This window comes from Phacochoerus africanus, chromosome 6, assembly GCF_016906955.1.
Source record: "Phacochoerus africanus isolate WHEZ1 chromosome 6, ROS_Pafr_v1, whole genome shotgun sequence".
Classification (NCBI taxonomy): Eukaryota; Metazoa; Chordata; class Mammalia; order Artiodactyla; family Suidae; genus Phacochoerus; species Phacochoerus africanus.
In genome coordinates, this window is record NC_062549.1 from 30,042,217 (window position 1) to 30,058,656 (window position 16,440).

The window sequence follows — 16,440 nt, forward strand, 5'->3', positions numbered from 1 at the left end:
TTGGTTTATCAAACCAAATTTCTTTGCTTTCTTTCCATTTGCTTCTTCCTCTGTTTTCAGGCACAAAAAGCAAACTGTTTAGAAACAGTTGTTAATCTCCACGTAGAGGGAGGTACAAGCCTGCGTGCCAAAATGGGGATGGAGACTCTTGTAGGAATGACACAAACGCTTCTCCTTTTCTGAGGCTAGCTGGAGATCACTGCACTTTTCCCCAGGGAAGGAGAGTTTTTATCCATGCAGTGCTTTCAACAGCATGGAAATATTTGACCTAAAATTTAACACTTCATCAATCCCACCCTCCTTATTCATATTTAGTATAATTACTGAATCTCTTCTAACTGACAACACAAAAGAGGGAATCCTCAAGCGGCTATAGGGAGAGTTTTGACATGTCTGAGCTGAGAAGAAATGCAAGGAGAATCCCAGCAGTCTTCTTTTCTTCCCAGCAGCTGCTGCAACTGAGAATGTGCTAATTCTTTGACTTTCGGTGTCCTGTAACTTTCTGTTTTGCTTATTCATTGGAAAAGGTAAGCTTCACTCTTCTCCCTGGTATAGCACTGGCTGCTATGAGAATGTGTAAAATTCTTAGCACATCCTAAATTGCTCTAAGATTTCCAGCCACTGTGGAATTTTGCAAAGTGTGACTTGAACATCTTAGAAACAGAGAAGAAAGGGGACATGAGATTATGGACTTCAGTACATCCTATATTTGTACTCTGACCTACAAGTAGACGATCTTTGGGGATGCATATACCCACTGCAATTTGGACAAAAGGAGTTTGGTTAATCAAAAACTAAGTTAAATTGCGGAATATCCTTAAAATGTTCGTGTGTACACTGTTCATGTGTATACTATAGTTCAAGTTAAAAAGAACTAAAGTGTTCATTTTAACTTGAAATATAAAAAAAAGTACATTCATTTATTCATATTTTTTTTTAATGTAGGGTCAAAGCTTAGAATTCTGGGTCAGTGGTTCTTTCATAAAACTTTTCCATAATCAAATGCATCAAATTTCTAGGTTTTTTTTTTTTAACTTAGAGAAAATAATGCATATTCAAAGCAATGTAAGTTAAAAATCCTCTGAAGTTTTATTATTTTCCTCAGTCTTTTAAAGTTGCTGCAACGACATATAATTCAAAGGCTTTTTTTAATTGATTTGCTTTTATACAACAAATCTAAATATCAAAATTAGGTTTTGTAAAAAAAAAAACAAAACAAATCCTCTTTCCCCACTAATATTTAACTTATTTACTTAACATTCTTATCATTGCTATAACAGAACTGACATAAACAGGTTTGGTACCAAACACAACTGGCCTTTGGTAAGTAATTCACTTGGCAGACAATAGTGCAACAACCGTATTTATACTTTTAGTGTACTCTGGGTATCAATATATTTTCAAGGAGGAATGGGGAATACTCATGCATGTGTTAAGCTGGTTAAAGGAGAACTCAGTTAAGAACATTTCCACTGTAGTTATAATTCTGTAAACTTAAAATACATTAAATTTGAAGGTAAGCAAATGTTTTCCAAATTCTGTCCTATGTATTGATAAAATTAAGATTTCTGTGATTATTTTGGTACTTCCCTCATACTTCTTAATATAGGTAAAATGAAACCTGTGATAATGAATATGTCAGTGAACAAGAATATGTTTCTTTCTGCAACATCAAAGTGTATCCTAGGATTACTGGAGTATGCCTTCCAAGTATGAATGTTCACAAGACCACTGGGGAGTTGTTGTTTTTTTTTTTCTTTTTTTTGTGAGGGGGGGTGCACCGACATGGCATATGGAGGTTCCCAGGCTAGGGGTCAAAATGAAGCTGTAGCTGCTGGCCACAGCCACAGCAATGCCAGATCGGAGCCGTGTCTGTGACCTACACCACAAGTCATGGCAATGTCAGATCCCTTAGCACATTGAGAGAGGCCAGGGATCAAACCTCTGTCCTCATTGATACTAGTCAGTTTTGTTCTGCTGAGCCATGATGGGAACTCCCCCAATGGGGAGTTTATTTAGATTCAGACTTACAGACTGGCTTTCAGACCTTTTGATTCAGATTGGAGCTAGGAATATTTTTTTTAACTAGTGCTCCAGTGATTATGATTCAGTTGGGCACTTTGAGACACTTCCCTGAGACTCAATCAAAAAACAAGAATTATGTTTTAAGATTATTTCTCTGAATGCAATTGCAAAGTATAAGGTCCTCTGTGTTTTCTTCCTTCCTCCCTTTCTTACTTTTTCTTTGAACTTCAATAAGACATATGGAGTGCCCAGTGTATGCCAGCATTCTACTAGTCTTTGAGGATTCACAAATACAACACAGCATCTGCTCTCAAGGAGCTCATAGTCTGGTCAGTAAAACAAATATGTAGATCAAGAATTACTTTGAATCTCAAGTACTACCAGGGAACACTTTCTGAGGCAATTGTGAATACCCCAAACCTAGAATGCCAGTAGTTTCTTAGGGTTCTTAATTTTCCTATCACTAACAGTGCCAACATTAAGAGTTGGCTTTCTTTTTTTCCCCACAAAGAAAACTATTTTGAACACTTTACAACCATGATTGAGATTGCCCTCAAGAGAAAAAAATAGAACCATATTGAGATTCAGGCATAGAGAGCAGCCTGCTAGGTTCACTCACTAGCTCTTATGTGTCAGTCTTCTTCCTCAAAACCCTAATCTATCCAGGTGAATTATTTAAATGACTGAAGTCCTGGATTTACAGATTTGCTTATTAATACTTAAAATTGAGAATGTTAAAGCTAGAGAAGTTAAGGGCCTAGTGATCTGTTCGTTAGTACCTAAGTATAATTTGACTTGTGAATAATGATAACAATAATATTATTAAATAACTTGTCTGAGTCTGCCCTGATGATATTCATTGAAAAATGTTTAAATTATGTTCAAAATATTCCACTGACTAGTATTTTAGAAATATTTTCAAAAGTAATCTGTGATAGAGAAGCATTTACTGGCCAAACCTATTAACCAGATTGATTTAATTCAAAAACATCCCATCTACACAGGTTTGGATATCAGATTTTACTGTATTAAGAATTAGACGTGAGCCTCAATAGAAGAAAACATAGTGGAAAAGTTTTGAGTGAGTTATTGAAGAAATTGTAAAAATGTGAAAGAGCCATCTTCACTTTTAAAAATGTTTTATTATTGCTTAGGACATGGTTTAATACTAAGCATGAAAAGAGCGTCTCTCTGAATTAACAACTGAATCTCTGTCTTCTTTCACAGGGTTTTGGAAATCCCTCTGGTGAATATTGGCTGGGGAATGAGTTTATTTTTGCCATAACCAGTCAGAGGCAGTACACACTGAGAATCGAGTTAATGGACTGGGAAGGAAACCGAGCCTATTCACAATACGACAGATTCCACATAGGAAATGAGAAGCAAAATTACAGGTAAGTCCTTCTTTGGTGTAATGTTTAACTACCTGGAACCTATCCCTTTAAGAGTTTTAATGGGAAAGTATGAAAAAAAAATGATGAAAGTCATCCTTCAAAATGAAAGTCAGGTTGTCTAGGCCTATGACAAAGAAATAGAAAAATATCTATAAAAAGACTTAAGCTTTAAATTTCCATTTTCACAAACGGATTACTTTTATGTTGGATCAAATTCTAGAGGATAGGGAATTAAATCAAACACAGAATTAATGTTCTTTTTGTTATTTTTATTGTTTCTGTTATCGTTATAAGGGTGTGGTGAATTTATACATACAAAACTGATAACAGAGAATTGACTCAAACTCAGGGGCTTGAAATAAATACTTTCTTCTGTCAATAGGTTATTTTACTCTTACTTTCCTATTATTTTTATGTTATCTCGAAGGTGACAAAAGAGAAGTAAAAATTGTATGTTTTAATGATATATGTAAAAAATGAGGTGAGGCATAATTCAGAATTTTTGGCCAATAATGTGAAAAATAAAAATAAATCAAAGTAATGGCATAGCATATACAATAAATCATTGCAGATATAAAAAATAGACAAACTATATACCGAATTTTTACTGTCTGTGATTATTTTTCAATGAGCAGATTGTACACTAGAAAAAAATGGCTAAGCAAGTAATGCAGCGTGGTAAATTCATTTCGCAAACACTTAAATTAATTACTTCTGTGTTCCAAGACCTCCACTAGGTACTGGCAGTTTTGCAGACAGTGATGAGATATCTAGTCTCCCAGACCTCACAGTCCAGCTTTGTTACAAACTAAGTCACTAAACAACTGCTTGGCCTTCCTTGAGAACAGGAAGTATATTTCAGTTACTTTTATATTGTTACCCATAAATGCCGTACTTGGCACATAGAAAGTCCGTAATAATTGTGTGTAAGTTTTGTAAATTATTTAAACAGTACATTAGGGTTATAGTGATTTCAAACTCTTGGTATTGTGGCTACTCTACATTAGTCTTGGAAACACGATTGTGTGCATTAAAGTGTAGGCACATTGCTTCAAGCAAAATGCAATGATAGTGACCAAATCCTTATTTTTTTTTTCCAACCTGTGTGGCCATCTCCAATAGTTCAACTATTTCTGCTGCTTATTTGTCTTTTTGAGACAGACCATTTTTTAGGAATTTAAATCTACAACTTTTTATGAACACTTTATTTTAATGGATTATGTATGGGATCCTTGGAGACATAATCATCATTTTCTTAGCAAATAGTGATGATGTCACCACAACAGAGGATGAGAAATAGATCTAAAGAGTTGATTTTCTTGTTGGAGGAGTGAGGGTGTACATAATGGCAACTCAGGAAACCAAATTATAAAATGCAGTGGAGTATAAGAAATGTTTCCAAGGAGGTCAATATTTTGAGAGTTTTATAACAAGAAAAAACACTGTAAAACATCAGGGGTACTCTTATGTAAATGTTTTGAGCTGAAACTTGAAACTATATGAAACTTGGCTAATGCCAGAGAGCTTGACAATAGGACTAGCAAATAATTGGTCTAGTCTTTTTCTAGGCTCCTGAAGAATTTGCTTTGGTTCTTTTCCAAAACGTCTCTCAGTTCTTGTGTTTGTTTGTGTGTATGTGTGTGTGCATGCCTGTGCGTGTTTATAAGGCTGGAGTGGTACTAAAGGTACAAAGAGTGGGCAGGCTTAAGAGAGTTGGAGGCATCTGAAGTACGCTTCAGGGTGCATGGTATGAATGTCTCTGGCATCCACTGATCTCCTCTTTGAACATCTACTGTCTTCACTGAGCATTTTCTGTTCCTGGAACATTTTTGTTATTCTGATTTTCACCCAAGTGATGCAGATCTTTGATCAAAAAGTATGTCACCACAGCTAAAGTGAGGCTTACACTCAGGTTGCTCCATTTTTCTCTCAAGAAAATTGTGAACCTTGAGAATCAGAATTGTAAATCCAGAAAGAACTTAATAGTTTAATTCCAGACCTCTGGTTTTAAAGAAAAGAAAGCTGAGGTCTAGAAATATGCAGTGTTTTTGCCGAAGGTATGAGAAAGACTTAAATATAGGACGTTTGAATCCTTCCTAGTTCAGTGTGGTTTCCATTCTGTGATGCTACTGTAATAAAGCTAGTGACTCTGGCCCTCTCTCCTGCCAAGACCCAGTAGAAAATAGCTCTGTAATCATCACCTTCTCATGCAATTAAATATTAAGATTCATGTTGGCATCAGATGAGAAATTACAACTCATTAAAACATAATGCCTGTTCTGGTGAAAGCTTAGTTAAAATAAGCACCCTATAAACTGGTGTTAGTCACTCTTTCAAAGAAAATCAAAAAGAAGCTTGGAAAGAGAAGCTACACTGTGTGACTTCCCTCTCCACTGTATCATCACTCATTGGGCCTACCACCAATTCTCCAGGCCAGTAACACCACGTGTGGCCTCAACTTAGGACTCCAGATGTCCAGCTTTGCATTTCTCTGCTTGTCCTCCACTCTTTTCTCTATCTTCTGAGTTAGGATGCCTCCTTGTGATAAATTATTAAGGGAATAAACACTTGTATAGTTTTATATAATTTATGAAGTGAATTTAATACTATAAACATTTAATCCTTATGGTGACTTTTGAGCAAGGTATTATTAGACACAGTTTGAAGGTAAAGAAGCTTTGATGAGGCTTTGGTCAATTGACCTCTTCACATTCAACTAAAATCAAGTTCCAAGTAAAATCAGTTGTAATTATGTAATTATATAATTCATGGTAGGTTTTTGTTTTCTATTTTTTCCTCATTCAAATTAAATCCAGAAGTTGAGTTTCTTTATCTTAATAAAAATTATATTTGAAAACTCATGTAACAGCTATGGTCATAAAGTGTAAACCAAACATTTGTAAATACATCTTTCTCATGCTATGAACACATTGATTAAAAGTGAGTTATGTGAATGGATTGATGATGTATTACATGTACAAGTAATACACATGTTTTCCTTTTATCCTCCAAGGAAAATCCAAATACTTTCTCAGATAGAAAGTAAAATCTATAGAACCCAGGAGAATATAAATAAGAAAAAAACAATAATGTGAGAGTGTCATGATAAACACTTCATGTGAAATAACACACAATCAGTATGAAACTGTTAAATACTTCCTCTAGAGAGGTGGTATTATCCAGAACCTTGTCATCTAACACCCAGACTATTATACAGCCTTCCTGCCTCCAGTCTTGATGCTCTCAAATATATCTCCTATGCTATTATTGGGATGCTTTTTTCGAAAGACAATCTGAGTTGGTCTCTGCCATCCTTCACATATTTCAACAGTGTTCAAATGTCTACAGGTTAAAGTGTGCCACTTCAAACTCTTCATGACTCAGCCTACCAACTTATTCAACTATTACATACTCTCTCCCCAATCTCACCAACCAGTTACCCCCTTGTTATAATTATGATCCAGAAATGACTTGCAATGTACCTTAACCATCTACAGCTTTATTTATGCTATATTCTTACCCTGTACACATAAACCTAACTTTGGATACATCTAAGTCTTTTAAGATATCCCTTTATTCCAGGAATCTTCCCTGATACCTACTGTAGTATATGCTATGATGTGCTTACCTATAGCCCCCACTTCAGAACTGAAGCATTCCTTCTCCTGCCTCCTGAGAGTGTTGCTGGCTAACAGCTCATAGCCGAGGTCCCTGGCCTGGGTGTACCTATGGCTAAAGCAAGTCATATCACTCAAAGTCATTGTTCCTTCCTACAGACAGATTGCATCCAGTGACTGATCAGTATAGGAGTATATGAAGGGCCATTAGCCCTAATTCAGGACAATTCTGAAGGTCCAGAATTTCACTTGAAATTTAGCTGAAATGTTCACTGATTCTGCATGTGAGCCCACTTTTTCCCTCTGCTCAGTACTGCTTTCTTCACTCTGCTACGGAAATCAATCCTAAGACTATTAACCTATAAATCTTACCACCCTTGCTCCCAGAGAAGTTAATCACCCTTGTTCTCAGGTAAATTTGGATGCTTTATGGCCCCATAGATCTATAACAGTCTGTGGATAACTATCCAGTATGTAATTATAAGTCATTAACAAGTATTTGTTAAATAACTGCATGTATGACCTTTCCCACTAATTCCTAAGCTTCTAAGAGTATAGAAATCATTTTTATCAAAATCAAGATACATACCTAAGCTAGTCAAATCATTACTAATAGTTAGTGGTTAGTATTTGATGAATATATACTATTCACCATTCATTTTTGTGTTAATGAGAAAACTGAGCTGTGGCACAAAGTCACAGGTACTAGTATGAGGAGAAGATTTGAAGATTTGAAGTTATGAGCTTTGATCTCATAACTGCCCACCATATGGCCATCCCCCAATAAAGGGAAATCCATTGGTTAATTTCTGGAGTTAAATACACTCAGAGCACATATTCTAAGGTAAAATATGTTTCTTTTAATCCCATTTCTGTCTTTAATAATATGAATGTCTGTGACACATTAGCTTATCTCTCCACTTCTCAATTTTCTGTCCTGTAAATTATTTACAAAGCCCCTCTCAGCTCGAGACTTGCTTTATGTATACCTTTCTCTTACCCCCCCCTTTCAATTCTTTGATAAATGATTAAATTTTGATGTCTGTAAAAAATACTTCAGTAAGAACTTCCATCAGTTTGGGGCTTACAGTGTGACCTTTTACTTCTCATTGAAACTTTTCTGGTCTTTGCTGATTCTAATACTTGAAGTTAAAAAACAAATACATAGTCACCACAACAATAAATGCTTAAAAGAATGAAAGTTTAATTGTGGGTTTGGGTAGGTGCTATGATCTACTAGAAAGATCTCTGGAATGGGAATCATAAGATATGGAAGCTATTAAATAGCAAAGTCTAGGTTCACTATCCATAAAGCCAACTTGATTGTATCAGTCAATGTTCAGTCAAGGAAACAAAAAGCCATGACAATATTATGGAAATAAGGAACTTGTTATTGAAATTACATCTTAGACAAATGCAAAACAAGTTGGGCAAGTGAAGCTCTGGAAAATGAAGGTGGATAATCAGAGGAAGGGTCACTAACATGTATACGTATAGTCCAGTGTGGTGATGGATAAGCTGGAGCTAGTGGGGAAATTCAAGAAATCAGGCACATTCAGCTACCAAAGTGACCACAGCAGAGGAGATCTAAGGAAAGCTGTAGCTATGGTACCTAGGGTTATGCAGTCAAGCATCTGGTGATGAGTCTGGACAAACTGCCATCATGGGGAAGGCAAGCTGGATGCAGAGTAGAAGAGAGGACAGGTTTCATACCCCTGACCCTGAACATCACCGTATCTGAAGATAATCTGAGAACTAGACCAGTGCTTCACTACCAGCTTCCAAATCTCATATGAAGTCCTCTGTGGGTCAACTCTAACTTGGAACTATACAACGAAGATTCTGAGAAACATCGTTCTCAGATTAACCTAGTTTACAGTAGCACAGTTTAGCTATATCTTGAACAAATCACCTAATACTTTTATATCTCAACTTTCTCATCTTTAAGTGGGAATAATGTCTTCTCTCCTGTAATTCTCACCATTTTGTTATATGGATCCAACAGAAAGAATATACAAACTACTTTGTATTGGACAAACTTAAATATGCCATACAACTATGAAGGATATCTTTTATTGTTTAATTCGGTGTTTATCACACCCAAGAAATGTATTATTTATTCAATAAAAAATTGTATTTCTGTATTAAAATCCAATGCCCACCGCATTGTCCCAGAAATATCTTTTCTGATTGTTATTTATCTATTTACTTATTTAGATTCAGGACCCAGTTCAGATTTACTCATTGAATCTGGGATCTCCTTAGTCACTTTTCACATAGAGCAGTCTACCACACACTCACCATTACTATTTTTTAAAAACCCAGGTCAGTTTTTCTCAGAAGTTTCTCTTCGTTAATTTATCTGATTATCCCTACCTGATGAGGTTCAAATTAAATCTTTTTGACAAGAATACTAGATAAACAATATTATATCCTTCCCATTTTATAGCATCTGAAGCCATAAAAAAATCACTTTGTCCCATTATTGGTTGAATTAGATTTAAAGTTTTATGAGAATTTTTTTTACAATGGAATATGTAGTCACAAAGAAAATTCTTACAAAATATCAATTTATATATACACCACATAAAACTGCTTTATGTTGGTTGAAGTGATTGTAGGGACTTAACTGCAATATCCCTTTGGCTCTCTAACTGCTAGTGCCTCAGACATTTGTACAGTACATTGTATTATATTATTATGACTGAAAAAGTAATGATAATTTTTTTTTTAATTTTCCCACTGTACAGCAAGGGGATCAAGTTATCCTTACATGTATACATTACAATTACATTTTTTTCCCCATCCTTTGTTCTGTAGCAACATGAGTATCTAGACAAAGTTCTCAATGCTACTCAATTTACAGGATCTCCTTGTAAATCTATTCTAAGTTGTGTCTGATAAGCCCAAGCTCCCGATCCCTCCCACTCCCTCCCCCTCCCATCAGGCAGCCACAAGTCTCTTCTCCAAGTCCATGATTTTCTTTTCTGAGGAGATGTTCATTTGTGCTGGATATTAGATTCCAGTTATAAGTGATATCATATGGTATTTGTCTTTGTCTTTCTGGCTCATTTCACTCAGTATGAGATTCTCTAGCTCCATCCATGTTGCTGCAAATGGCATTATGTCATTCTTTGTTATGGCTGAGTAGTATTCCATTGTGTATATATACCACCTCTTCCGAATCCAATCATCTGTCGATGGACATTTGGGTTGTTTCCATGTCCTGGCTATTGTGAATAGTGCTGCAATGAACATGCGGGTGCACGTGTCTCTTTTAAGTAGAGTTTTGTCTGGATAGATGCCCAAGAGTGGGATTGCGGGGTCATATGGAAGTTCTATGTATAGATTTCTAAGGTATCTCTAAACTGTTCTCCATAGTGGCTGTACAGTTTACATTCCCACCAACAGTGCAGGAGGGTTCCCTTTTCTCCACAGCCCCTCCAGCACTTGTTATTTGTGGACTTACTAATGATGGCCATTCTGACTGGTGTGAGGTGGTATCTCATGGTAGTTTTGATTTGCATTTCTCTTATAACCAGCGATGTTGAGCATTTTTTCATGTGTTTGTTGGCCATCTGTATATCTTCTTTGGAGAAATGTCTATTCAGGTCTTTTGCCCATTTCTCCATTGATTGATTGGCGTTTTTGCTGTTGGGTTGTATAAGTTGTTTATATATTCTAGAGATTAAGCCCTTGTCGGTTGCATCATTTGAAACCATTTTCTCCCATTCTGTAAGTTGTCTTTTTGTTTTCTTTTTGGTTGTAATGATAAATTTTGCATGTGATTTTAACAAGTGATTTTGCATGTTAAATGCAAATGGTCATAATTTGTTCCTTGAAGTTAATTCCTTTATCTTTTTATAGTAACCCAATTAATAAATCCTTTATCACAGAGAGAATAATGACAAGCTTAAAGATAGTGCTTCTTTGAACCATAAGAAAATTTGTATTAACAAAGTCTGAATGATAATGTTTAACCATTTAGTTTAGGTTAAATGATACGTTTTAGATTATAACCTTACCGTAATATTTATAATGCACAATTTGGGAATATCCTTCCAATTTTTTTATCTCCCTATTATTTGTTGGAAATGAATGATACTTTCAAAGTAGAACTGACTATGGCTGTGTTAAACCTTGTTCTGGAAGAGATCCACATGAAGCAATGTTTAAACAAAATTACCAGTCACAACTTGAAAATAATTTGGCCATTAAACATCTTTTTACACAAAGTTTATTTTGGGCCAAGGTCTTTATTGGGAAGCAGTTTTTATAATGAGTAAAATATTATATTGAGAATAAAGAGATATGAACTCTAGATTTGGATCTCTAGTTACTTTTCTGAATGACCTTGGACAAGTGCTCACTTTTCCAAGCCTTAGTTCCTCAGAAGTAAAATGAGGAGGTAAGGATGAAGTCTTTCCAGTTCCAAAATCCTGTCTTTTTTTTTGTTTGTTTTTCAATCATTAAAGTATTCCCATGCTATGTATGTATTTCAAGGACAAAACAAATTAGTATGGATTGAAAAGAATTCTCTCAAGCCTCCCTTGTAAATTTAAGCCCTGCATTTTCGTAAGTTTTGCAAAACTTGTTTCACTCTTTTTAGTGAATGTTTTCCATTTCTCTGATCATCTGGACTGCCTGGTCCTGGCTGGAACCAGTAGCAGATGTGTTGAAATACTAAGAGGAAATTTATTTTTTACAGCAGTTCTGGACTGATCAAAGTGGAAAAATATATACAGGGCATCTCCTAGCAGTTTCTGCCCTCTACAGTTCTCAGCCTAGATATCAAACCTAAGGCTTTAAGTAGTTTTAACTGTATTTCCAAATAATTTCTCCAACTTGCAAGATGTATAACTTTTAATTAGACTATGATTTTTTTGTGTAGTTAATACTTCCTAAAACAGAGAAGGAATTATTTTAATCAAAAAAAAAATTTGTATTCTGTACTCCTCGACGGAGATGTAATATTCAGGGGGCAAAAGGCATGGAGTTAACAAAATCACTTTGTACCTTCTTTAGTTCTTATAACACTCAGGAAATCTCTTGACTTTAATGCAGATTAATGTCAGTCTCTAAATACTTAGATTTTTCTAAGATGACAAAAACAAATGTCCTGCTTAGGCCTGAGAATTCCCAAAGGATTCCTGCTCCAGAATGAGTAATTCTGGGACTCAGACAACTGCTCTCCTAGAAACTTATAGGTTGGCAAAAACCAGCTAACAGTGCCTCCAGGAAATAATCCAGGAAGATGATCCCTCTGCTGAGGGTCCTCCTAAATGTTGGCCACCACTGAAAAGAAGAAGGCTTCATCTTCAATGAAGAATATATTTATTTTCTATTATGTGCTATTCTAGGATAAAATATCCAGAGAAATTTCAATACAGTCATGCATGTGTGTGTTTACACATGTCTATACTCGTGTGCAACAGGGCTAGGGCAAGGAGGAGATAGTAGATAAACAGACAATGAACATAGTGACTTCAGGAAAAGACACAAAAGTAAGTCCTTTGTGGGGTTGGAAAGGCCTCCAAAGGGTAACCTAAGTTGACATAACAATCGCAAATTATTTAGCTAGAGAATTAGTTCAAGTTGGAGGTAGAAGAGGGAATATCATATGTGAAAACTCATAAGTGAGACCCAGCATGTCTTGTTAGGCGAACTACAAGTAATTGGGTATTGCTTAAGCATAGAGTATAAACAGGTAGTGACCAAGTATGATGCTAAGAATAAAAAGGAGAGCCAGGCAACTAGTAATATGTGGGAGACTTGGGACTGGCAACTAATGATAACCTCTAAGGACAGCACATTTGCATGTTTTTTTTCTCAATTTTCTTACATCCCAGTCAGGTTTGGGGTTGTTTTTTTTGGGGGGGGGGTTTGTTTGTTTTTTGGCTACACCCAAGTTAGGGGTAAAACGCACACCACAGCAGCAACCCAAGCCAAGATGCTGCAGTGACAATGTTGGATCCTTAATTGCTGTGCCACAAAATAACTCCTCAATCAGTTTTTTCACTTAATGTTTTGATTACTCTGTTCAATAAATATGAGCAACAACAATGTGCAAGATCTTGTGGGTGAGACAAATTCTTATCCTTCAAGAGCTTTATTGCTTTCCTGACCTGATTTTCTTTATCCTTTAAGTCCTAGCTCAGACTATAGAGCTTTGCTTTTTTAGATTGGGCAGGGAGTCCCTTCTAGGTGCTTTCCTTGTGCTCTATACATTATCTTTATCAGAGTCCTTATCACCAGGGATTGTAATGGACTATTCCCTGTTATTAGTCTGCCACCTCTAGCAGGGCAAAGACCTCTCCACAATGCTTGGCATGTACCTGGAAAGGAAGCATTTTCTAATAAATATATGAAAGACACATCAACAAAGATATATTTTTGTTCATTCAGCAAACACAGCTGATTATTGTATGGCAATCATTGATCTAGATGCTGGAAATTCAGAGACCAGCAAGTCAAAATTCCTGTCCTCAGAGGTTTACGGCACAGAATGGCAGCATATGACAGTTTCCATATAAGATTTTTAATAAAATGCTGTCTCCTTTAGTTTCTTGGATTGTTCCTTGGATGACATTCATTTCCCTAATCTATTCAGCCTCAGGCTCTTCTGTTTATTTTCTTTACCTGCAAAAGTTATGCTAGAACTTATATATTGCATAATGCCAAGCAAATGAGATTAAAATGTTAATAAAGTGAACATACAGCATACTTTATTCTCTAGGACAGCCAATCCTGGAAAAGAATGCTGTGTTGCTGTCACCCCTAAGTGTGGGTTACAAAGACTAGGTACTCTGCCTGCAGTTTTGATAGCTGCCACCAGTGCAATAAACTTTAATTTTTATCAAAGTGAATAACTGAAAGCTTATCAAAAAGTACAGTATTTAATTTAGTTAATTATATTTTTGAGTAAAAAAATTTAAATATGAAAATTACAGTATAAAAATATTGATTACCCTGTAACTTATACAATGCTTTTTCTCTCAAGGTGATTTATTTTTTTCAAGAGCCTTTACTCATTTCAAATATAAGCAATTACAAAACCATTTTTATTTTATTTTATTTTTTATTTTTTTATTTTCATTTTTTGTCCTTTTAGGGCCACACCTGTGCCATATGGCACTTCCCAGGCTAGGGGTCGAATATGAGCTGTAGCTGCCAGCCTACACCACAGCCACGGTAACATGGGATCCGAGCCGTGTCTGTGACCTGCATCACAGCTCAAGGCAATGCCAGATCCCTGATCCACTGGGTCCAGGGATTGAACCCGCATTCTCATGGATACAAATCAGATTCATTTCCACTGTGCCACAAGGAGAACACTGCAAAGCCATTTTATTATTTTTTTAACTTTATAATGATTTTTTTCCCATTATAGTCGGTTTACAGTGTTCTGCCAATTTTCCACTGTACAGCAAGGTGACCCAGTCACATATACATATCCACATTCTTTTTTCTCACATTATCATGCTCCATCATAAGTGACTAGATATAGTTCCCAATACTATACAGCAGAATATCATTGCTTATCCATTCCATTTTAAATAGTTATGCCAGATACCAATAAATATCAACATTAAATGCCAACTACAAATCCTGTGCTGATAGCAGCATCATAACATTCAACTTTAATTAATGTGTGTGTGTGTGTGTGATTATATATATATATTTTGTTGCTGTTCTTTTTAGAACCACACCCACAGCACATGGAAGTTCCCAGGCTAGGGGTCAAATCAGATCTACAGCTGCTGGCCACAGCCACAGCTACAGCAATGTGGGATCCAAGCCACATCTGTGACCTACACCACAGATCACAGCATGTTGGATCCCCACCCACTGAGCAAGCCCAGGGATCGAATTCGCATCCTCATGGATACTAGTCAGATTCATTTCCTCTGGACCACAACAGAAACTCCTTTCATTAATATTACTTGAGCATTTACTCCATGACAAATAATTACAAAATGCTTAGATATGTCTCTTTCAATGGTAACATTACAAATGCCAACATTATGCTGTTCTTCTCATTCTCTATTGAAATAATCAAAAGTGCTATGTTATTACCTGCCTCAGAAGTGCATCTAAACATCTGGATAAAGAGTAATTTTAGTCTTATTAATTTTTAGACTGTAAATGGAAAACACTGCCTTTCCCTCACGTGTGCTTATGATCAATTCTAGAGAGAATTTTCTGGATCTGCTAATCAAATGTCATTATATAAATAATTGGAGGTCACATTATTTTTAAATAATTATTTTAATGAACTGTCCTTTAAAATAACATGTGTTAGAGATCAGGAGTTCCCCGTCATGGCACAGCGAAAACAAATCTGAGTAGGAACCATGAGGTTACGGTTCGATCCCTAGCCTTGCTCAGATCGACCGGCGTTGCCGTGAGCTGTGGTGTAGTTCACAAATGCGGCTCAGATCTAGCGTTGCTGTGGCTCTGGAGTGGGCCGGCAGTTGTAGCTCTAACTGGACCCGCAGCCTTCCCCCTCCATATGCCATGGGTGTGCCTAAAAAGACAAAGAAACAAAAAAAATTTTTAAAGTTTAAAAAAATAACATGTGTTAGAGATCAAATGAATAGATTATGCCTATTTATAACCTGATTTTTAAAGTATAGCTAGCATTCTTAGTAGAATAATTGTATATGAATATTGTGTGCTTCCTTAACACCCCCTAACCTAGACCATATGCTGATAATTAGGGACATTAATTCAAAACTTTGGGCTTGTTAATAAATAATAACTATTACATATGTGATTTCCAATATTCATAATTATTTTATTTCTCTCTTAACTGGATATATTTTGCTTTAATTTACATAACTTCACTAAAAGTATTACCTTAAAAGTTGTTGTCTTTTGAAACCAGCGTCTGAATTCATTCATTTATTTAGTCAATTAGCCAATCAGCCAGCTAACAGTTATCTTGTTGCCACTATTTCCTTGGTACTATTCAGTTATTTCCAAACTTGAGTGTGCATATAATCAACTAAGGTGTTTGTTTAAAGTGTAGTTTTCTGAATCCCACATTCAGATATTCTGTTTCTAGGATAGAACCTAGATATCTCAGGCCTACCAGGTAGACCCAGTCATGCTGATGCAGACGTAACACATTAATGATACTAAAAGGAAACACTAAGCCTGCTGGTCTTGTGGGGCTAATAGTTGAAGAGAAGGAAGAAAACGTGATAGTTGCCTTAAAATATAAGTTTTGGAGTTCCCGTTGTGGCGCAGCAGAAACGAATCCGACTAGGAACCATGAGGTTTCGGGTTCGATCCCTGGCCTCACTCAGTGGGTTAGGGATCCGGCATTGCCGTGAGCTGGGGTATAGGTCACAGACGTGGCTCAGATCCCACGTTGCTATGGCTCCAGTGTAGGCCAGCAG

At 36.1% G+C, this 16,440-nt stretch overlaps 1 protein-coding gene across 2 annotated transcripts in view; it reads left to right on the plus strand.

The window, feature by feature from the left end:
- ANGPT1 (angiopoietin 1) overlaps positions 1-16,440 on the plus strand; it is a 289,488-nt gene that overhangs the window by 232,555 nt on the left and 40,493 nt on the right. For both annotated transcript variants that reach the window (XM_047783418.1, XM_047783419.1), the window contains exon 7: positions 3,253-3,419. In XM_047783418.1, the coding sequence (XP_047639374.1) occupies positions 3,253-3,419 (167 nt within the window). The remainder of the gene's footprint in view (positions 1-3,252; positions 3,420-16,440) is intronic.